The 23,466-nt window shown below is 39.8% G+C and overlaps 1 protein-coding gene and 1 long non-coding RNA gene across 3 annotated transcripts in view; both read left to right on the forward strand.

Annotated features, from left to right (window-relative positions):
• Positions 1-23,466, forward strand: part of ank2b (ankyrin 2b, neuronal) — a 171,309-nt gene that overhangs the window by 13,112 nt on the left and 134,731 nt on the right. The window contains exon 1 of one of the 2 annotated variants that reach the window (XM_039821745.1): positions 21,441-21,664. The exons of the other annotated variant lie outside the window; for it this stretch is intronic. Within the exon in view, the coding sequence (XP_039677679.1) occupies positions 21,629-21,664 (36 nt within the window). The 5' untranslated portion in view covers positions 21,441-21,628. Of the gene's footprint in view, positions 1-21,440; positions 21,665-23,466 lie in introns of those variants that run through there. 2 annotated transcript variants of the gene reach the window in all.
• Positions 2,696-3,669, forward strand: LOC120572447. Its single transcript, XR_005641450.1, has 2 exons — positions 2,696-2,850; positions 3,328-3,669. It is a non-coding gene; the product is annotated as an uncharacterized LOC120572447 (long non-coding RNA).

Genomic DNA, 23,466 nt, shown 5'->3' on the forward strand with positions numbered 1-23,466 from the left:
TTCAGATTTACAGGGTTTAACTTGTCTACACTCAATGAAATGAGGGAACAGGTTTTTGGTTAGGGTTTGACATGTAGGGAATACAGGGTTGTGTCCTCCATAAATCATGACAACCCAAGGTTGATATCAATAATCAGAGGTGCAATGTTACACGCTTCTCTGTGCTTCCTTTGGAGCATTCGCCCACACCTCTATACTTAACAACCTAATTGACCTCTCGCCGGCCCCTCCCCCAAAACGTCCATTGTCCAATCACACATCATAGCAACCGTTACTATGTGAGCAGGTCCGACAAACATTGACTCCAAGCAAGATGGTGAAGCGGTGCGCCCACGGCGCGTCGTGTGTAAATCGGACACTAGATACCCCCTCTTAATACATCCATGGATACCCCGACAGATTGTCTGGAGGAGTTGTGTTTAAATATCACCCCCCCAATATATTCGCGTTTTGAGGCCTCGCGCCCTACAATTTACGTACATGGCGAGACGTAATCCGGCTGAGAAGCGGCACTTTTCAGAGGTGGAGATTGAAACCCTGATATCTCAGGTTCATTTGTACTAACGTGTGTACTATTTGGCAGCCTGACAACTGTTATTAAAGACTGTATAAAGAATGCGGAATGGAAAGAGATCACTGATGCGGTCAACAGTGTTGCCGTAGTAAATCGGACTCCAGCTGAAGTTTATTTAATTTATAGCCTACATCCTTGACACATGTATTCTATAGTCCTAATAGTAATATACAGACTTATATTGCAATCTCTTAGGCCTACATAGGTGTACTTATATTTAAATAAACACACAGTAGCAGAGTTTATGTAGTGTCTTTTATTTTACTCATGTTTTTCTTGAGTCAGAACGAGGCAACAGCTGAGGGAGAGGCGTGCTCCTGCCCCCATGCGCGGACCACCACCCCGACCCTGTTTTCTGACAGCAGAGGGGCTGGAAAAACAAGCCGAAATAACTCGGTCAATGGCAGAAATAAATCGTTCACGTTCAAGAGAAAACGTTTCATAAATGAGGGCCAACGTGAGCGGTGCCTACAATGGATAAAACAATGTGGACGGCCCCAGTCCCAGTTAAATGTGTCGAACATTACGAAGCATAAATACGTCTGCTCAAAGCTAAGGCTAACAGCTAACTAGTTACCGTGTTGTCTAGATCTACTAACTAGAGGCAAGAACACAAATTGGACCAAAGTTATGATTACCATGGATATCATTGCCAGAATGTTAACCTCCTCTCTAAGCTAAGTTTAACGAGCCCTTTAGCTTTAGCCAACATTAGTTAACATGTTAGCTAACGCTAGCTATATTAGCTGCTGTTGTGTTGGGTCTTTGAGCTCCCCAACTTTATTTTTCGTCAGTTTACAATAAAGTCGAACATTTGAATACATCCCTCCACTGCGTACTGTAACCCCTTTTGCCTCGATCTGGAGGATATCGCGGAGGTATTGCTCCAAAAAAGGTCACTGACACACACGGGTATACCTCTTCCCGTCATGGCAATCTGTCGCGCTGGTCGTGTTTGACCATTTGTTTGTCGGACGTAACAACAGTAACTAAGGGGGGCGGGGCTTGGCGAAAGGCTAATTGGAATTAAAACTACCACTGCAATGACAGAACAGAATAGGAAAATTAGATGTGGACTATTAAATATTAGATCTCTGTCTTCTAAAGCAGTGCTAGTAAACAATTTGATATCAGATAATCAAATTGATCTATTCTGTCTTACTGAAACATGGCTGTGCCATGAAGAATATGTTCGAGGCTCTGGCTGAGGAGGGGGAGTTGCAGCCATCTTTGATTCAAGCCTGTTAATTAATCCTAAACCTAAACTAAATTATAACTCGTTTGAATGCCTTGTTCTTAACCTTCTAGATCCAACATGGAAAACACTACAGCCAATTATATTTGTTGTTGTTGTTTACAAAGCTCCAAGTCCATATTTTGAATTTTTATCTGAATTCTCTGAGTTTTTATCATGCGTAGTTGACAACGATCGCCTTAGTATTGCTTCTAACTCACTACTATTGCTTTCAACTCACAATTCATTTGGTTTCAGTCAGAGTGTGCATAAGGCCACTCACTGTTTTAACCACACCCTTGACCTTGTGCTGGCATATGGCATCGAAATTGAAGATTTAATAGTATTTCCGCAGAATCCTTTATTATCAGACCATTCTCTAATAACTTTTGAATTCTTACTACCAGACTATACGAAATTAAATAAAAGCTTCTACGCTAGATGCCTATCTGACAGTGGTATAGCTAAATTTAAGGAAGATATTCCAAAAGCATTTAATTCAATGCCGTTCCTTAATATAACAGAGGACTCTTATGTTAACTTTAGTCCCTCCCAAATTGATAATTTTGTCCTCTCAAAAATATGGTGCTAAAACAGTATCATAAGTATTTGTACATATAAATGCAGAGGGATCCGTATCTGTAAGGGCAATGCACAAAAAAATGCAGAGCTATTCGTATCTATAAAGGTGTATCTGTGTCCGTGACACTTATTTGTAACTCGTATTTCATCATTTGTAAAGAACTTAGTATTTTTCAATGTAAATATACGTGTAAATCTCCTTCTATGTGTGTGGGTACTTTTGAGACTGTTTTTCCACGCCGTTTGTGGCCGGAAGATATTCGTAACTCAGGTGACAATCCCAGCACTCTCCACTAGATGGCGGTGTTAAGTGACGATCCCAGCACTCTTCAATAGATGGCAGTAATGCAACACTTATGGATGCCAACTGCTGTTAAACCACATGAAGAAGCCTTGTTAAATGTTTCAGAGAGACGGTTGGCACCATAGACATAATAGAATCTACTTGATGTTCCTCCAGGTAAGTTGATATTATTAGGACTTTGTCGTCAGATAAATTACATTTATGTTTTCAGCATCATTGTTGCAGTGCATTTACAATTTCCTTTGTGTTGTTATGGTGGAAGTTTGCTACTTTTTAGAGTTTGCTAACAGCAAATAGCGATGCTAACTTAGCTAGCTCGTTAAAGTCAGGAATTTGAAGTCTGAAATATTAAGCGCTGCTTAAACTGTTAGTGGGTCCAGTTTTAAAGCTAGTGAATATATTTGGTAGGCCTATCATATGAAACTAGATGATCTAAGGAATCAATCGATGATGTTGTAAGTTAAACTATAAAGAATTTTAATTTAACATTTGCTCAACATATTGTAACCATGTTATTAGTACAGTAATTGCAACACACTGGGTTAAATACATGCTTCTCCTGTAAGACAAAATGTATGTGCAGTTGTACACAAAAAATGATAGTTTAATCACTAAATCTGCCATGTTTTACAGATCTGACTGATCAGATGCTGTCCTGGACACCTGTTTGATGAGGTTTACCTGGACCCACAAGACTCTCCTCACAGTATGAAGGTATTGTGGGACAGGTGCCATACTTCTGCCAAGTGATGATGGTCTGAAGACAACACAGCAGCATCAGGACAGATTCAGTATCCACAGGATGACTTCTGTGACCTGAGAGCCTACATTACCAGCTGACACATCCTCAGTAGAAAATAAACCCTTTAGTCTGGGTGAGGACATGATCTGGACTGTTATCTGCTACTCTGTGCATTATGTATACACACTTTATATTTACATTTCATTGACTATGAATAAAGTGCTTTATTTCTATGCAGGGTTTGGTCTTTTTAAGTTCAGTAGTAAGGCTCCTTAAGTGTTATATAACATGTTTTTTTCACAAAGACGTTTAAACAGGTGATGTCTGATTTAATGCATGTAGAAGGGTCAAACACTAAGTCCTTTTAACATCCTGACTATAAAAATGTAATCCTTTAAGACAGGTAATAGTGACTGTAAGCAACACAAAACATTTAACAGTTATATACTTTATTGTTTTGACAGATGACAATATTAATAAAACTAAAGTATTTTGGAAAGGGTATTAAATCTAATCTGCAGTTTGAAAAACATTTCACAGCATAAATATAATGGACGGATAAAAACTTCAAGTGAAATTTGATTAGTTACTTTGTGAAACAAGAGTCCCTTTCACACAGCCTGATCAATGTCTATGGACAGTACAGTCCTTACAGTAGCAGTTGATACTTTAGTTATTGAGCAGTTGAGAAGTATGACACCTGTGGAGCAATAACTTCCTCCTGATGGTTTCTCATACTTTGAGGAGAGTCTGGTGGGTCCAAGTACACCTCATCAGTGGTCAGTCAGATCAGTAAAACACAGCAGATTCAGTGTTAGATTGAACTAGGCTATCATTTTTTATCACGATGTACAACTGCACATACATTTGGTCTTGAATAAAGGAGCAGTGTAGTGAAGGTGCTAGTTCTGGGTTTATCACCAGGTTCACTCAGGTATGTCAGCCAGAACACCAGTTAAGGCAAATATTCCAGAGTTTGAAATGAAGAGCTGATTGGATGGTTCTTATTCTGTTTATTTCTTCCTTTTTCTTATTTGAGTTTGAGTGTGTGTGGTTCCTATAAAGAGAGAAACATAATACAAATGAATAAAGGAAACATACTGTTTGTATAAACTCATTCCACCTTAAGCAGTAATAACCTTACCAAACATAATATAAACAATAGTCGGAATATGGCTATATATCTCAAACTCCAATTCAACTGCTTATTATATGGGATTCTCAGACATTTTTGCCCATCTGTTATGTTACTGCTAACATAGACAACACTTCATGTTATGAATGATACGCTTTAAAGCCTCCGACAACAAAACGGCTGGATGCTTTTATTTTGAAAATCTAGCAAAGCCTCGCTAGATAAGCCTTGATAGTGGTACAGAAAACAATATGTAACACCACTTACTTCTTATTGTACTCAACCACAAAAGTATTGAACAATCCTAACAAGTAGTAAAAGTATAAACATTTGCGTAAACACATGCTACATGTTTAACCCGACGTAATTTCGTGTCGGGTGAGCGCGAGGCGTAACGGATATATATAATTAGCACAATGGTTGCGTAGCGGTAGCAACCATTGACAATATATATATATATATATATATATATATATATATATATATATATATATATATATATATATATATATATATATATATGGTACATCCACATCAAATAGCAGAAATAACAGCTGGTTTAACGAAGAAATACAATATCACGATGCAGCAGATAGCCTACTATTCTCATTTACGCACACTCTGAAGAAAAGGTACCGCTCACCGACTAACTGTATCATACTTATTAACTGTCACGTCAGCTAGCTTGCACACTTGGCCACCCTGTTAACAGCAATGAATAAACGGGAGTAAACGTGAAACATAAAACACAATATGATCAACTGTACTAAATAATAGCAACACTAACATAACTTAGCGCTTAATAATATTTCAGACTGCCATACAAAGACCAAGCAAGCCCATGTTACAAGCCTGACTTTAACTAGCTAGCTAGCTAAGTTAACATCGCTGATTAAGCTGTACAAGAACGTGAATGTTAGCACACTCTAAAAAGTAGCGAACTGTCACTGCCGCCTTAACAACACAAAGCGAATTGTAAATGCACTGTAACAATGATGCTGAAAACATAATGTAATTTATCTGATGACAAAGTTCTAATAATGTCAACTTACCTGGAGGAACATCCATTGACATATATAAACAACATCAAGTAGATTTTGCGAACAGTGTAGCTAGGCTTCTTCACAGCTTTCATTTATTTTAACAGCGGTTGGAATCCATAAGAGTTACATTACCGCCATCTAGTGGAGAGTGCTGGGATTGTCACCTGAGTTACGAATATCTTCTGGCCACAAATGGCGCGGAAAAACAGTCTCAAAAGTACCCACACACATAGAAGGAGATTTACACGTATATTTACATTGAAAAATACTAAGTTCTTTACAAATGATGAAATACGAGTTACAAATAAGTGTCACGGACACAGATACACCTTTATAGATACGGATCCCTCTGCATTTATTTGTGCATTGCCCTTACAGATACGATCCCTCTGCATTTATTTGTGCATTGTGTTTCACAAGTTACAAATACTTATGATACTGTTTTAGCACCATACAAAAAGAAGATGATGAAGCAAAGGAAACTAGCACCTTGGTATAACTCGCAAACTCACAAATTAAAACAAGCCTCGCGAAAAATTGAAAGTAAATGGCGTTCCACCAAACTGGAAGAATTTTGTTTAGATTGGCAAGACAGTCTGAAAACATATAGGAAGTCCAGATCAGACTATTACTCATCTCTAATAGAAGAAAATAAGAAGGTTTCTTTTCAGCACTGTAGCCAGGCTCTAGTCACAGTTCTAGTGAGCCATCTATTCCTATAGCTCTGAGTAGTGACAACTTTATGAGCTTCTTTAATGATAAAATTATAACAATTAGAGATAAAATTCATCACCTCTTGCCCTCAGCTTCTGGCAGTTCACCTTTAAACGCAGGACCGCTAGAAAGAACGACAAGACCTGATATATACTTAGACTGCTTTTATCCTATAGACCTTCAACAATTAATGTTAAAGGTCTCTTCAGCTAAGCCATCTACCTGTCTCTTAGACCCCATCCCAATGAGGCTAAACTTCATTACTAGATATGATCATTGTCTGTATTAACGGGTTATGTACCGCAGTCATTTAAAGTAGCTGTGATAAAACCTCTTCTGAAAAAACCCACCCTCGATCATGAGGTCTTAGCCAACTATAGACATATATCTAATCTCCCCTTTCTCTCCAAGATCCTTGAGAAAGTAGTCGCTAATCAGTTATGTGACTTACTACATAGCAATAGTTTATTTGAGGACTTTCAGTCAGGATTTAGAAAGCATCTTAGCACAGAGACGGCACTGCTGAAAATTACTAACGACCTTCTAACTGCTTCAGCCAAAGGACTTCTCTCCGTACTTGTCTTCACTAGACACTTAGATCTTAGACAAAACTGAGGTGATGATTTTTGCTCCTGACAACATCACCTCTAAGATTAGACAGGCCATTGGGGCTCTATCACTCTCTGACTGTAATGTTGTGTGAAATCTGGGTGTCACTTTTGATAAATCCATGTGTTTTAACAGCCATGTGAAATCTGTGGTTCGTTCCTGTTTTTTCCATCTCAGGAAAATTGCTAAGATTAGATCTTTGGTTTCTAAGAAAGAGATGGAGATGCTTGTTCATGCTTTTATTTCCTCTCGATTGGATTATTGTAATGTTCTGTACACTTGTTTAAACAAATCATCCATGGACAAATTGCAAGTTGTACAGAATGCAGCAGCAAGACTTTTGTCTAATACCAACAGGAGATCGCACATTACTCCTGTGCTTAAGGCTCTTCACTGGCTACCAGTTGGTTTTAGAGTGCATTTTAAAATTTTAACGATTACCTATAGAGCCTTACACGGCCAAGCTCCCTCTTACATCCAGGATCTATTGCACGCACACACTTCTGGTCGCTCTCTGAGGTCTTCAAGTCAAGACCTTTTAACTGTTCCCAGAACACGTTTTAAAACAAGAGGTGATCATGCATTTTCTGTTGTGGCTCCAAGGCTCTGGAACTCTCTCCCTTTAGCCGTGAGAGCCTTGGACTCTGTTGAAACTTTTAGGAAACACTTAAAGACACATCTTTTTAGACAAGCATTTAGTTAGCAATATGGCTTTGTATTGTATTTTATTTGTTGTTGTTTCTTTTATTTGTTCCTTCTGTAAAGCACTTTGTGACCCTGTTTGTCTGTGAAAGGTGCTATATAAATAAAGTTTACTTACTTACTTACTTACTTACCTAGTGCTGCATTCGACACTATTGACCATACGATCCTGTTACAGAGACTGGAACACTTAGTTGGCATTAAAGGAATCGCACTAAGCTGGCTTAAGTCCTATTTATCTGATCAATCTCAATTTGTTAATGTTAACGAAGAATCCTCCAGGCACGCTAAAGTAAGCCATGGCATTCCACAAGGCTCAGTGCTTGGACCAATTCTATTCACCATATATATGCTTCCTCTAGGCAATATTATTAGGAAACACTCAATTAACTTTCATTGTTATGCCGATGACACCCAATTATACCTATCAGTTAAGCCAGACGAAACCAGTCAGTTAAATAAACTCCAAGCATGCATCAGAGATATAAAATCATGGATGACCTGCAATTTTCTGATGTTTAACTCAGACAAAACTGAAGTGATTGTGCTGGGCCCTAAACACCTCCGAACCTCATTATCTAAAGATATATCTACTCTGGATGGTATTGCCCTGGTCTCCAGCACTACTGTCAGAAATCTAGGAGTTATTTTTGATCAGGATATATCCTTATATCTCCTGTAGAACCAGCTTCCAGTCTGGGTTCGGGGGGCAGACACCGGAGGGTGTGTGTCTGCAGATGTGGCACCCCTTCTCTTCTCTGCTTCTCTTCATAGTCGTCAGATTCATCTACCATATAATCAGTGATATAATCAAAGTAGAAGGAGGAAGGCCAGTACAGCCGGATCTGTGTTTCTGAGTTCTAGCCCAACCAGGCTCCTCTCCTTAACCTGTCTCTCTTAATTATGCTGTTATTGTTTTAGACTGCTTGGGGACTTCCTTTGACACACTGAGCTTCTCTCTCCTCTCTCTTTCCATCTGTGTGCATCCATGTCACAGAAATGTGTGTTACTTACCTAGCTCTGGGAAGCTTATTCCCCTGAGTTCTTATGTCTTTTTTTGCCCAGCATGTTTTCTTGGATTAGGGTGGCACCTAAATCATGGTTGCAGCTGTCGCTGTGGTCCTGCTGCGTGCCCTGCTATGCCCTGTTACACCCTGCTATGCTCTGCAGTGGCCTGCTACGTCCTGCTACACCCTGCTATGCCCTGCTGTGCCCTGCTGTGCCCTGCTATGTCCTGTAATGCCCTGCGGTGCCCTGCTATGCCATGACCTACTACAACTACTATTTCTAGTCACTGTTCCATTATCTTTATTGTGACTATTATTGCCACTGTTCATCACACCCCCAACCGGCACCGTCAGACACCGCCTACCAAGAGCCTGGGTCTGTCCGAGGTTTCTTCCTTAAAGGAAGTTTTTCTCACCACCAAGGTTTCTTCCTAAAAGGGAGTTTTTCCTTGTCACATCAGAGTTTTTCCTCGACTCATCAGAGCTGCTAAAGGTGTTGTTAATGGATAAGAATTATAGCAAAGCCTAGTAGGTCAGGCTTTACCCCATTGATTCCTCTTACCAATCCATGGATCGGGCGTTTCATATTTTTTATCAACATAGAAGAAACAGACATTTGTTTTCAGTATCTGCTCCAAACTTGAAAAGCATGATTACGCTTTTTCTGGTTACATTTAGGTAACTCAAAGCACTTTGTTAAGGTTAGGGAAAGACTCTGGTTTTAAAATAGAAAAAGTCAATGCTGACTTGAAGCAAAAGGGTCACATCGACTCTTTTAATATTTAACCAAGACTAGTATTTTTACCCTATTAACCAATTGATGCAACATCATGAGGACACAGCTTCTGCGGATCCTGGGCCCCTGGACAAATCTGAAATGTTTTGTTTATACATGTGTGATCACAATTGGGTGATGACTGTAGATTAGAATCTGGCCAAGTGCTGTCCGTTGATCAGTTCTTGAGTGTCTATGGCTTGTCAGTGTGTGTATATCTGTGTTTTTTTATGTTTTTAAAGGTAGTTTGTAGTGTGTAGTTTGGCTGCAGCTAGACAGAACTACCTACTATTTTTGCCACAGAGAAGTGTCAGACCAGATGCTCTTTTTCAAAAATAGCAGTACAGACTGAGAGAGGTCATCTAGTCTGAAATGTCTGCTCTCAGAAGTGTGATAAAGCTAGCAGTGTTATAGAAACAAAAAACTGCCTCAGTTTACTTTGACACATAGATGATCTTGATAATAGTGACTGTCACTGCTGCAGTTTTCTACAGTGTCATATATTCTATCTGACACATAATCCTCCACTGTGGAGAGAACCTTTCTGTCATTCCACCTCCTGCTCTGTGAATACAGACATACAGCAGGAAAGGAAGCAAACTGCAGAAAACTTTCAGAACTTTATAACCAAGTGGGTTTGACATTAATAAGGCCTGTCAGACTGAATGCAGCCAATCAGAATAATTTTCCAAAATGCCTCAGTATATACATATGGCTTGCTGCTAACCCACCATCTGTCCTGTGTTTATAGTGGGGGAAAGGCTAAAATCTCATATTTCTCAAATGACTTAAGCAAGGTTTGGGATGATGTGAGGTTTGAGTTGCTGCAGCTAATTTCTAAAGGATGTTGCCGCTGTTACACGGTCATTAATACTTCACTAAAAGATTTATCTTAAATCCCTAGGAAGGTTTTAAGGTATAGACACAAAATCATCAGACCGGCACATACCGGTACTTAGCAGAATGTCAAGGATTTTCCATATCTGTGTCTCTGTATTTCTGTGTATCTGTATCAGTGTCTCTGTGTCCCAACCAGCAGTGGCAGATGGCCGCCCACCAAGAGCCTGGGTCTGTCAGAGGTTTCTCCCTAAAAGGAAATTTTTCCTCGCCAAATGCTTGCTTGTGGGAAATTGTTGGGTCTTTGTAAATTATAGAATGTGGTCTAGACCTACTCTATCTCTAAATTGTCCTAAGATAACTCCTGATGTGATTTGACACTAAACATTAAATTGAATTGAATTGAAAACAGAAGCTCTGATAGTCAATGCTATTCTCTTAATAATTTAAGGATGATCACCGAGGATATTGCCTATCTGGAAATAAATATTTGATTGAATCACTATTGTTAGGCTGAGTGTTGTTTGTAATTAATCAACCAGTTATTAAAAGCCAACTGTTTAATCTAAAGGCTAGATTTAGTTGAAGAGGACAGTCTGATGTTGCTAACATTATCTGTTACTGTAATGTTATATGTAGCAGCCTCCCACTTAAGCTAACATTAGTTATCCATCAGTAGTAACTGTCAGCAGCATTGTTTTGCGATTTACCACACTGACTGAGAATATTCACGTATCTTATGAGCCTCAAATCTCAGTGTAAAAGTCTTGATTAACCAGCTACGCAACAGCTTTTTGGCATTTTCCTGTTTCTCTCCTGATGTGACAGTGCAAGGGAGCCTTGGCTATACCGGTCTGGTCTATAGCCTGGAGCCAAAGCCAATCTATCAGGATCTGTTTTAGGACATGGCAGGGGAACAAATTGGAGACCAGGGTTTTTGGATGTATTGTTTGTCCAAACAACTTCACTGCAACCCTTCGGCATAGCGTTATTCATTTAAAACAGGTTGTTTAAAGTAAAGGTTTGGAGACATGTTCATCTTCCTCTGTTTACCTTGTTGCCGTCTATGGGATTGTTTTCCCCCAGAAAGCGGCGTGGTGATGAGAGCCTCCCTTGGATGACGGATTGCCTGTCTGATATAGTTATGTATATTTATATGTGTAGTAATTACATGTATTTTCTCTGCACATACATTAGACAAAAGGAAAATCTGGGGAGTGATCAAAGGCAACATTGTTTTAAATCAAGGCATTTGGTGCTTATTACATTAGCATTTTCTTCAAACTCCTAAACTTATATTGACCTTGATGCTACGCCGACTGACAGCTAGTAAATAGATTTTCATTTTCAAATGTTGCTATTTGTCAGAATTTGTTTCTGGTTTTTATTCTATTGTACTCCTCCCTGTCCCACCATTCTTTTGAATTCCAGCCTGTTCTCATGAACCATTCGTTAAAAAAAGCTATGAAAAGTTGAGCACTGTAATTCGTAAGCATTCCATTTTTTTTTCTGTATTCACTACATTGTTGGCTGCTGTATAAGAACGCAGCTGGCCGCGTAGGAAGGTGGTCGGGGTGGATGGGTGGGCGTTAACATACAGGACTTTCAAGCCAGAGAGCGGAGTTCGTTTCCCAGGGAAAACTAAAGCCTTTCAGGAGTGCGTGTTCCTTAGGAGTGTTTTTATTTAAAAAAAATTTTGAAAGACATGCAGCAAAGTGCGGCAGGTCGGAGTCGAAACCCCCGGCCGCTGCGTCGAGGAGTACACCTCCATATATGGGTGCACGCTTTACAAGGTACCCAGGCGCCCAGGAGTGTTTTAATATAAACCACGATCTTTTTCCTAAACTTAACTCGTCGTTTTGGTGCGTAATCTTAACTTGTATGGCGGCAAAACGCTCATATTTTGTGGACTAAATTTAACTGTAATATCCACCGCAGCGGTCTCCTAATTTTGTAGGATACCATACGTGATGGTGTGCATACATTTTCTTACGATATTATACATTGTGTATTCTTATGACCAAAACAATTCAGCAGAGCCTTTCAAAAGTCATCTGATCGAGAAAGCAAGATAATTCAGTGCATCTCTGTCACAAAATCATTAAGTGTTGTTCTGAAGTATGTTTAAATTAATTGAATGTATAGGTATTTCACTTGTCTGGTGTTTTAAGGTGCATACCATGTAATTGTTATGCTCCTGCTACGATTCTTGCTTGTGAAATTTGTTGCATGTCCTCCTCCTTGCTATATTCATGTTTCCTGTCTGTTTCTACTATTAAATGTCAAGTAAAACTCTCCAATAATGCCAATGCTGCCAACGTTATTCGCAACAATTATTCACAGTTATGAAGTTCTATAAGTCTTAAAAAAAAATATGGTTATGGTCCTTTAAGTCCAGTGTATGGAGATGTTTAGGCTCAGGCTCTTGGCCTCAAGTAATACAATTCATGAATAGAGACACTCAGGAACAGAGAATAAAAGATAGTTGTTACCCAGCAGACCTCTGTGCTGTATGATGTAACCACTCACGCCAAATCAGCCTCTGACCGTGCTTATGGGTGCAAGTGTTTCAGACTTTCATTTGGTGACTCTGACCTCTGCTGCGGCTCGCCTCCCACTGACTTCCTGATTGAAGATTGACCTTTCTGTGGAGGCTGCGGGGATTTGGGGAGATTTCCTGTGGTGTGAGAATCTGTTTTTTTATTGGACTGGAGGACTGCGTGGATATGTTTGGAGGCCTTTAAAGGCTCATTCTGTTTTCATTAGTGATGCACCGAATCCAGGATTCGACTTTGACTTTTTGACGGGGTTCGGTTTCTGCCGAACCTTAGAATTTTTTTCCACCAAAACGAACTCTACGCTTGCACTACGTGCGCTACGCTGGTCAACGTAATGACGCCGCCGTTGATTATGGGAAGGTGTTTACATAGGTGGACCGTTCAACGCAGTAGGCTGTGAGAAAGTGAAAATGGAACTCGTGAGCAGAAAAAGTGTTGTTTGCCAGTACTTTCAGTCAAAAGAAGGCTATTCAAGTCCAGCTACATGTTCAATTTGCAATGCCGATTTGTCTTGTGGTGGCAAGGACCCTAAACAATACACAACATCGCCGCTGTTAAAACATTTGGTATGAAACCGAAAGAATACAAGTTGTGCATGAAGGAAGCTAAAATGCAGCATCTTCAGGAACGGCAAAGGAAGGACAGTCACAGCTAAAAACTTGTGCTAACCAGACAGAGCCTCTCCTGGGCTGTCAGCTTCTCTCTCGGTATATGAGTCTCCCTACAGTGGGCATCCCTAGTTTTCATAGTACCGTGGTCCTAGTTGTGTATCATTTCATTTTCTACCGGTATTTGCAGTGTTTTAAACGGAGTCAGGACCTTCTGCTTTAGTTGTATTTAGCTATGTGTTTGCAGGTGTGTACTTGTGTGCCTGTATGTCTCTTTACCCACCAAAGTCTATGTTGCTAGGTTGTCGACTTGTTTGGCCTGGAGCTGAGAGCTCAAGTGCAAAAATAAACAACAGAGGTTAGTATTTGAGTCCCTCTCTAAATCTTCCTTCCGGTTTCCCAATCTGCAAAATACCTTATTTTGCTCCAACGCTAACAAATCTCTTATTAAAGCTTGTATCTCTCTTTACTCATTGTATTACCAAAGAGCAATGGGAAACATATACTGCAGGTAGCAACTTCTCATTTTTTTTAGCTGGTGTCAGTATTAAGCTAAATATTGTAAATGAGTTGCAATTAATTGAACCTTCAGTTACTTTTAATGTTGTAAGGTCAACCTATATCAAATTCAACAAGGGATTCAAAAGGATTCAGGTTTGAGAAGTGGATGCGATAAAATGCGATTGAAACATATCCCGATATTGCAGATATAGCAGGCTATGTCAGTATGGACAGTTGCATTGGGAGTGATTAAATTGCAGATATGTTCAACATAATTATTTATCATTGTAGTCTAGATATTTGGGTCTCAGGAGGTAGAGCGGGTCGTCGTTTAACCCCAAGGTTTGAGGTTCGATCCCCGGCTCCTCTTGTCCGCATGTCGAAGTGTCCTCTTGCAAGACACTGCTCCAAGTTGCTCCCGATGGCAGGCCAGCGCCTTGCATGGCTGCTTTGCCACCATTAGTGTTTGAATGGGTGAATGAAAGGCAAATTGTAAAGCACTTTGTCTGGAAAGGTAGAAAGGCGCTATATAAATGCAGACCATTTACCATAAAAATGTTTTTGCTATTGCATATTAGTCTGAGATCCAAGTGATTTCAGGGTTGAACATGGATGACTGTTTGTAGTTGCCAACTATACAGTACATTATGTTACTCATGAATACATTTTGTTATAAAGCATAAATAGACTGTAATTGTGTTTGTTTTGTTTCTTGTCTTTTTGCCCTTACATTTATTTATGTTGATGCTTATTACAGGCAGTTGAAGTTTCCTTAATATAAACCTATGCCTTGTACCTGCTGTTAAACATGCTAAAATTCTATAAACCTGATGAATACGGCAAAGAAAATTACATTGACAGGCCCAAGGAGGCAATGACAACATGTTGAAACCCATTTTGATGTATTTGGGAAAGATTTATCCAGAAGTGGTTGCAGTTGTGACGGCAACATGTGTACTGTCTTTCTTTGGCCTAGTCTTTCTTTCCACTTAATATTTTGATTAATCCATCAACCTTAATGTCACATCCCATGCCTCGTCTTCATTTCACTGTTTTTTCAACATCCCTCTCTGCACTTTTCCCCTGCCTCCTCCCCTCATAGTCCATCTGTGCGTTTGGAGGCATGAAGCCATTAAGCCTTACACAGTGGTTGGGCTAATCCAGTTAGCTCAGCTGGGCTCATTCACTGTGCCTCACCACCAACATCAGCTTTTGTTTCTGCTAATCCAATTGGCACAGTCTCACCACACGCTACACACACACACAGGCGCCTATACAGATGCACCTCAATATTATTCTCACCCTTCACATACAGATGAACAGTCACACACAGAGTGAAACAGGACATCCTGCTAAATCTCTTGCTTTAGAATAAAACCTTAATTCCTCCCTTGGATTAACAATGCTTGAGTGACACCTCTTGCTGTGTAACATGATAAAGAAGAAGTCTGACAGGGGATTTATCAGTAACTTTTCAACAGACGCTATCGGTCAGCCATCAGTGGGTGTCGGTGGCGTCTCGGCGTGTTTTCTGTGCCAGATTTACTCAATCATCATGCTGGTGTTGAGAAGAGGCTTCCCATTGTCACGACTGAAAATTGGATTTTATATTGAGTATGCTTACCAAATTTAAAACCATTTGGATGATTTTGTTTCCATGAATAAAGCTTTTCATTAGTGCTTACTGCCAGACTGTCAAGCCACACTCTGATTGGTTAATGGATCCATCCGAGAATTGCCCCACCTGGTACCCAGCATTTTGTGGGGTGTTGTGTCATAGCAGAAGCCTTTTCTAACCCAGCACGTCTACAAATTCAGTGATGTTGACCAATAGGGGCCCAGATCGTGGACGAAGTAAAAGGGAAATGCTGTTGTTGGTGCTGTCATGTGAAACGGTTTACCAATCTTTTCCAATCTTGACCTATGTACGTCAGTTTGACCATTTGATGAAACATAAAAATGTGAGGATTGATTAAAAATCTTCAGAATTGCTATTCCTGTGATCCGAAAATATCAAATTCTTGGCAGGACAGATACATGATATCAGTTACATGGATTAAGATAACTTTTTCTCAGCCACGTGGTGCAAATTAAGACTTAATTCTAACACAATATATTATGCAAGGCATTGCAAATGCTGTCCTTAAGAAGCACAAGTAAAGTGACTGAACACCCTTAAAGAAGCCATTCTTTCCAGTCACCAGGGTCTGCCCTGGCTCTGAACATGTTGTTAACTATACAGACAGTGTGACGCTAACATCCCTGAGGGCTTTACAGCAGTACATGCTTTTCCACTCACTGAAAGGAAAGTGGTCCTCAATTAGAGCCCTGGAGAACACCAGAATGCCTGTCTTGTGATTATTATTTTGTTAACTGTTATGTCCCAGCATGTACAGTGGATAGAGACTCAGTGTTACAAAGGATGATCTGTGAGCAAACTGAAGTATGAGGGTGGCTAAAGCGTCACTAAAAAAAGGTCCAACAGGGCAAGAAAGATGAACCATTAGAAATTCATACAGGTTGTAAAAGATTATTTTGAAAAAAAAAATAAAAATGAGAGCATATGTCACCAATTATCCTTATTGCACAGGGAAACCATGGTTTTGCCAAGTATTGTACACAAGATTTATCCCGGAAGTCTCTCTGTCAACTGGGATGAATGTTTACACTGGATATTTAATAGTTTTAACGTTTGCTCTCGCTTCCAAACAAATTTCACTGACTTCTGGGTCTGTCTACAAGCTGAATGATCATCTGACAGGTTTTGTTTCTTTCCATTTTCGACGTACTTTAAGCAAAGAGACATCTCTGCAAATACTTTGCTAAGTACAATGTTATCAAAACTCTTAGAACCAATGGCCAGAGCTATGAAAATGTTTGTAATCAGCTGTATTTTCCTTCAAACACGTCCTCATATGTAAAGTCAACTAGATAAGAATTTAAGAATAAAGGTCCACCTTACCTAATTGATTTAATATAGATTTTTGCTCAGATGAAAGTCGTGCCGTGAATTAAAACAATTATTCCAGTGCCATTGATACAATATAAAAAAGTCAGTGGAATGCCCACTTAGGTCTTATCAAGGCAAGAGTAAAACATAAATGGCTATCTGGCTCTTAACATGCAGCTTAAACCCTGGTTCATTAAGTTGATCAGTAGGGTATACTTGACAATCGTGCTACCCCATGATATTGTCAGCAGTAGTGTGTATACATGTTTTGAGTAATGTCGTAGGCCGTTTGGTTCACATTCCAGAGTTTGTGCATGTCACAAGGTGAAATTCATAGAATTAAAGCCCATTTCAAATGACAAGGCCCGTCATACACATGAGAGCAGCACTGGAGACATGATAGCTCACTGAGCAGCAACAGCCAAATGCAAAAAGGCCAGTCTATTCATCAGCACTGAAAGATCGCCTTGTTACGCAAGACCTTCCACTTGCACTTCGCTTTCTTCCACCCTTTGCTTCTCACAAGTGACACAGAGGAAAGAAAGGCAATGCTGTCATCTGTATCTTGGAGATCTTTGTTGATGTTTTGGTCAATGTGGGTTTTCAAAAGAAGGAATCAGATGAGAATTGAATCAAATACAATAGAGGGGTCAGAGGATAAGAGCTCTGGTGTGGAGTCTTCTCCACAGCCGGAGGTTACAGACAGTCTAATTAGTTAGACTGACACGGTCACGGAGGTTCAGCTTATTTTCCACATTAACTGCCTGATTTAAATTCCAAGCTAGCCTCTTCAATTTTCATTAGTGTACATTAGACTAGAGGGTTACAGCTTTATTTACTGAGGTGAACGCCACATTCAAAAAGTTTCCTTTTAAACGACAGTGTGAGATGGGATAATTTGAGCACAGAATAAGATGTTTTGGAATCACATAAATTAAGATAAATAAGATAAGATGAGCCTTTATTGATCCCGAGAGGGGAAATTTGGTGATTGCAGCACACAAATGATCGTAATGCAAAGAATAATTTAAATTGAGTAAACCAAAATCTATTATGTCCTCAGTTATTTTATGTTTCTATTATCAGTGTACCATAACAAGTTCATAAAGTGTGGCTGTGATGTAACTGCTCCATCCAGTTACGAATCTCCCAGTGCTTGCAAATTACAATGACTTATAAATATACATAACAGCTACAAGTGTATGCACTATACAGGATTTACCCTATGAATTGATGATGAATATATAGGTTTAAATCACCAACATGCATGAATGAATATTTTTGCAATTTTACACGTAATAATCACATTACACAAAACTGAAATTGCACGTTGAAATGACATATTTTTGGAGACTCCCCCCCAAAATTTCACAAATCATGTTTTCAGGGGAGCCCACGTCTTATTAAGGGGAGCCAAGCTCCCCCTAGCTTCCCGGTAGTTCGCACCCTGCTTATGTACATACATGTGAAAGCTCGCCTTCTAAATTTAAACTTGTCAATCAGGTGAGTACCCTAGAATAGAGCCCTTGAAATGAAAAACAAAAACGTATATTCATCTCCTTAACTAACTATTATTTACAACAATGCCTCAGCTAATTATTCAACACTGTTGAGTAAAAAATCTAAACTAGTTTCTTTTTCTTCATTTGTCTGTTCTTTAAAAACTTTTTTTTTACTCAATTTTGATGACACACATATTGATATAATTTATTAAAAAAGTAAAAAGTAATTATTTGTCTTTAACAATCCAACAAAAAAACAGAGAATGTCTACCTCCATCTTGGCAGCTTCTTTCTAAACAAAAAACGTTAGGCATTGCAGCGTTACAGCGTTAACTTTTTAACCACGGCCTTGTTCTGCACGCTTGTAATAATTCACAAATGGCTGGCAGGTAATAGCCAGTGGGAATTGGATGATCTCATTGGTCGTCTTTCCTTGGTTCTTATTCTCCTGACTGATTCACTATCGAGTCACCTTCGACCCCTCCTCCTATCAAACGCATCACACACACACACACACACACAGACCAGCCCTTCCTCCCTCATGTATCCTTCAACTGCCAGCAGTATCTCTGATTGACACAAGTGAGTAGTTTTAACCCTCGCAGTGCTGCTTCAGCTCTACACAGCATGTCCAAAAGAAAAGAAATGGTGTGTTTTACAAGTGATGCTAATCCAAACCCTCAAAACAGCATATGGAAATGTGTCCTCATGATGTGTAATGAGCCCGTGTTCCTCTGCATCCCCTCCAGGAGCCCCAACCCCCACCTCTAGTGTCCTCAGGCTGTGGTGAATAATCACCATCCTACCCCCTTAGCCCCTTAGCCCCTTCCCCACCTCGACCCTTAGCCTTCATCCATTATTCAACACCCCACGGAGGGTACAGTGTGTATGTGTGCACATACATGTACCTGAGCATCACCTCTGTATGCTTTAAGTGTTGTCTGTTTCATGTGTTAGTTATGCATGCAGCTACATGTGTGTGTGTGTGTGTGTGTGTGTGTGTGTGTGTGTGTGTGTGTGTGTGTGTGTGTGTGTGTGTGTGTGTGTGTGTGTGTGTGTGTGTGAGTGTGTGCATACTATTTGTGTGGGTTTCTGAACATGAATACAGGCTGTAGGGGGATGGGGCGGTCAAATGTCAGCCTCCTTCTGTGGAGATTAGATATTATGGCTCATAGAGATGTCTTACTTTCTATCATTAGCAATAAAAACCCATTTGTTTTATATACAGTGCGATGTTTTGGACATTTATTCTGTGATTTGACACCCCAAAAAGTCTCCATGCACATTACTATGAGGAGTACCTGATGCCTGTGAATATTTAAAGTGATGCTGCTTCAGCTGTGGTGCCACCTGCTGACAGAGACTCCTTACTGCACCAGTGCTGCGCAGCACACACACCAGGGGAATGGCATAGTAGCATTATTAGTTCCAATTGTTTTATAATGACAGGATAGGAGCAGTCCCTTGATTTACAGAAGACAAAAAAGATCCATAGTGTTCGCCTGTTATTGATCTTTTAATATTTCATATACGATGTGTTTAATATCTCATAATGTGATGTCAACTTATTACAGTGTAAACAGGGATTTACTATCTAGAGGAGGTATTCATCTTTTGATCAGCAGACCAGTTCAGTCATTTACATGTAGATAATGCAGCATATTCTGCACACTGAAATGTATCGTGTCATTTTTTTTATGTATCAAACTGCTGAGATCCGCAATGCTATAGACATGAATATGAGCAATAGATTAATCAATTACTAATCCAACACATACCTGATCGATCATTTTCTTCCCATTCAATCTTTTTTCTAGGTATATATGGGTTGTTGGGGCTGTAATACGTTCGAGGGGTAGACAACATGATACGTTGAAGCTTTCCAGTAAATTGGTTGGCAAAAGGGCTCATTTCTTGAGCCTCCATGTGTTAATATCACCTGTCGGTCAAAGAGTGTAAAACAGGCAGTTTACTGATGATCTGATGTGATCTGTTGCACCAGCATATCAATATAGTGTGTATTTTCTGCTAGTATGTAATGATTGTATGACATAACTGTATAAAGCGAGTGTCTTCAAGTCCGTTTACAGTGTTTGTCTGAGTAAGTCAGCACTAAAAGTGTTTTCCCAGTTTGGCATGCAGGAGTTTCTTAACACTGGAAATGCATTCATGAAAACTGTCAAACAGACAAAAATAGCCTGTGTCACAGCTCACCATTAAATATGTAATCAATCAAGCTGCATAATATCCATCTTATTAAATGATATCTCTAACAGAAAGTAAATATTTTGGCCCTAGTAGCTGCATCGGTGTAACCATAGCCATTCAGCCATAAGCAGATGATGTCACAAGCCTTATAAAGCCTTTAAATCCTCTGGGGCAGGACAGGTGGGTTTTGATTAACAGGTTGGCTCAACACTAATCTGTCCTGAGATATGGAAAATAAATTAGTTTCTACACGCAGCTCTTACTGGGACCTGGAACTTGATGCAGACTGGAAGAGCTCCAGCGACTATTTTACTGTGTGATAAAAATCCTTGACCATATCTATACAGTAATGGTTGTTTACATTTTTTTGTAGCTTGTACTTCGTAATATTTATAGATACAAAATGTGAGGCACTCTTCCATTAGATGACAAGAGACATATTTAAAAATGAATAGTAAAACGTGAAAATGGATGGAGCTGTATGAAGAATGAAAGAATGAAACACAATGACTAGTTTGACACCTCCATACACCTGTAGTTTGTGTGTGTGTGTGTGTGTGTGTGTGTGTGTGTGTGTGTGTGTGTGTGTGTGTGTGTGTGTGTGTGTGTGTGTGTGTGTGTGTGTGTGTGTGTGTGTGTGTGTGTGTGTGTGTGTCTGGCTTGTCCGCCCTCCTTTGTCTCTTTATTGCACCATTCTGATTCTAGTTCAGTAGAAAAGAGTCTTCTATTTTTGTCCACGTAATCTCCTCTAAGAATGCACACACCCGTCATTGTGCACACATCCATGCCTGTGTGTGTGTGTGTGTGTGTGTGTGTGTGTTGGACGCAGTGGGTTAATACCTCCAGCACATTACACACTAATCCCCTCACAGTCGGAAAGACTGTCCTGCACTTGTGCCTCTTCCCCCGTTGCCCCATCGCACACACACATACACACACATTATGCACAATATGCACGCTTCCATCTTGGTGTAGACGCGCGAGGCATACACACATTGGATATATTTCACCCCAGGGTGTTGTGGCCTTTTTCTGGGTCACCCATGAGCACAGGCATGGTGGTAGGAGCAACAGGCCAGGTAAGCTTTGACTGGCAAGTCCCATTCCCACTTTCAACAACTCTCTTTTTGGATCTGTTCTGAGCTCTGTGTGCTCTGTTATGTTGTTGTCATGAAGCTGCACTCCAAGTAAACTGTTTTGAACCATTTTTAACGTATAACGTAATGGCCTGGCTATCAATTTCAAGCTCTAGCATCTTCAAAAAAGATCCCTAAATAGGCAGAATCAATAACTTGTTACTCTCTGCAGAGTAAACTGCAGCCTGCTGCATACTGTAACAACCCCGTCCATCAATTCAATTCTACATTGTTTGAATTAGGTGTAAATTATGCTTTGGTTTGGACTTTGGTATGAATCTAGGGTAAAAATTGGGCTAAATTTGGTGTAAAACCCAATGCGAAACACCTTTTAATAAAATGTAAAGTTGCCGCAAAGCAAATGTGAAATCTATGTGAAATTGGTGTAAATTTGGTGTGAATTTGGTGTGAATTTGGTGTGAATTTGGTGTGAATTTGGTGTGAATTTGGTGTAAGAGATGTGTGAGGTTGCTGCAGCTTTTTTGTAAAACTAGGTGTAAAAGAGTGCAAATTCAGTGCACATTTTTGTGTGAAAAATAGGTCCAAAGTGGTGCAAAAGTGATGTAAAACATTTACATACTACATGGCTATGAATCAGGTATACGTTTTACATTGGTGTAAACCAAGAAAAAATGGCAATGCCAATTCAGCATAATTTGGTGTGAAACCAAATTGCATGGTTGCTGGAAATTGTGGTTTTGTGCATATCTGTGTATGCTCCATATATGACAGAAGACACTTATGTTCCTCAGACCTTTTCACTGTCACTTTCAGCTGTTCAGTTGTCCAGGGTTTAAGTATTTTCACTCAGCTTTGTATTGTTTTGTTCCTCTCCATGTGCCATGTCCTGGCCTTCTAATTAAACCTGTCAGTTGGGAGTCGGATGACATCTTGCTGTGGTTTCTTCCCTCTGTCTCAGAGGGAAACCACTCTGTACTGCTTGGATTTTTAACCCCTAATCCCCCCATAACCAGGGCTCCTTCTCCATCAACACTGGATTAAAATCTGAGAGAACTCATTAGCCAGACAAAAGCTTTAAGGAAAGCTAAGCAGGTTTTTGCATCAGTGTGCAACACTTGACTTAAAGCGGTGCTCATGAGATATCATAAGCCTGCAGAGTACTTATTATAATTGGACCAGAAATGTGCCAAATATTGCTGCTGATGTCTGTATACTCAACCAAATATGGTTTGTTACGGAGAGGAATGCCACTCTATCTTGTTTCACAACATCTGTATGATTCTTCATGTACAGCCCACAGGGAGTCAAACATCTGTATGATTCTTCATGTACAGACCACAGGGAGTCAAACATCTGTATGATTCTTCATGTACATACCACAGAGAGTCAAACATCTGTATAATTCTTCATGTACAGACCACAGAGTCAAACATCTGTATGATTCTTCATGTACATACCACAGAGAGTCAAACATCTGTATGATTCTTCATGTACAGACCACAGAGAGTCAAACATCTGTATGATTCTTCATGTACAGACCACAGAGTCAAACATCTGTATGATTCTTCATGTACAGACCACAGAGTCAAACATCTGTATGATTCTTCATGTACAGACCACAGGGAGTCAAACATCTGGATGATTCTTCATGTACAGACCACAGGGAGTCAAACATCTGTATGATTCTTCATGTACAGACCACAGAGAGTCAAACATCTGTATGATTCTTCATGTACAGACCACAGAGAGTCAAACATCTGTATGATTCTTCATGTACAGACCAC

This window comes from Perca fluviatilis, chromosome 14 (assembly GCF_010015445.1).
Source record: "Perca fluviatilis chromosome 14, GENO_Pfluv_1.0, whole genome shotgun sequence".
Classification (NCBI taxonomy): Eukaryota; Metazoa; Chordata; class Actinopteri; order Perciformes; family Percidae; genus Perca; species Perca fluviatilis.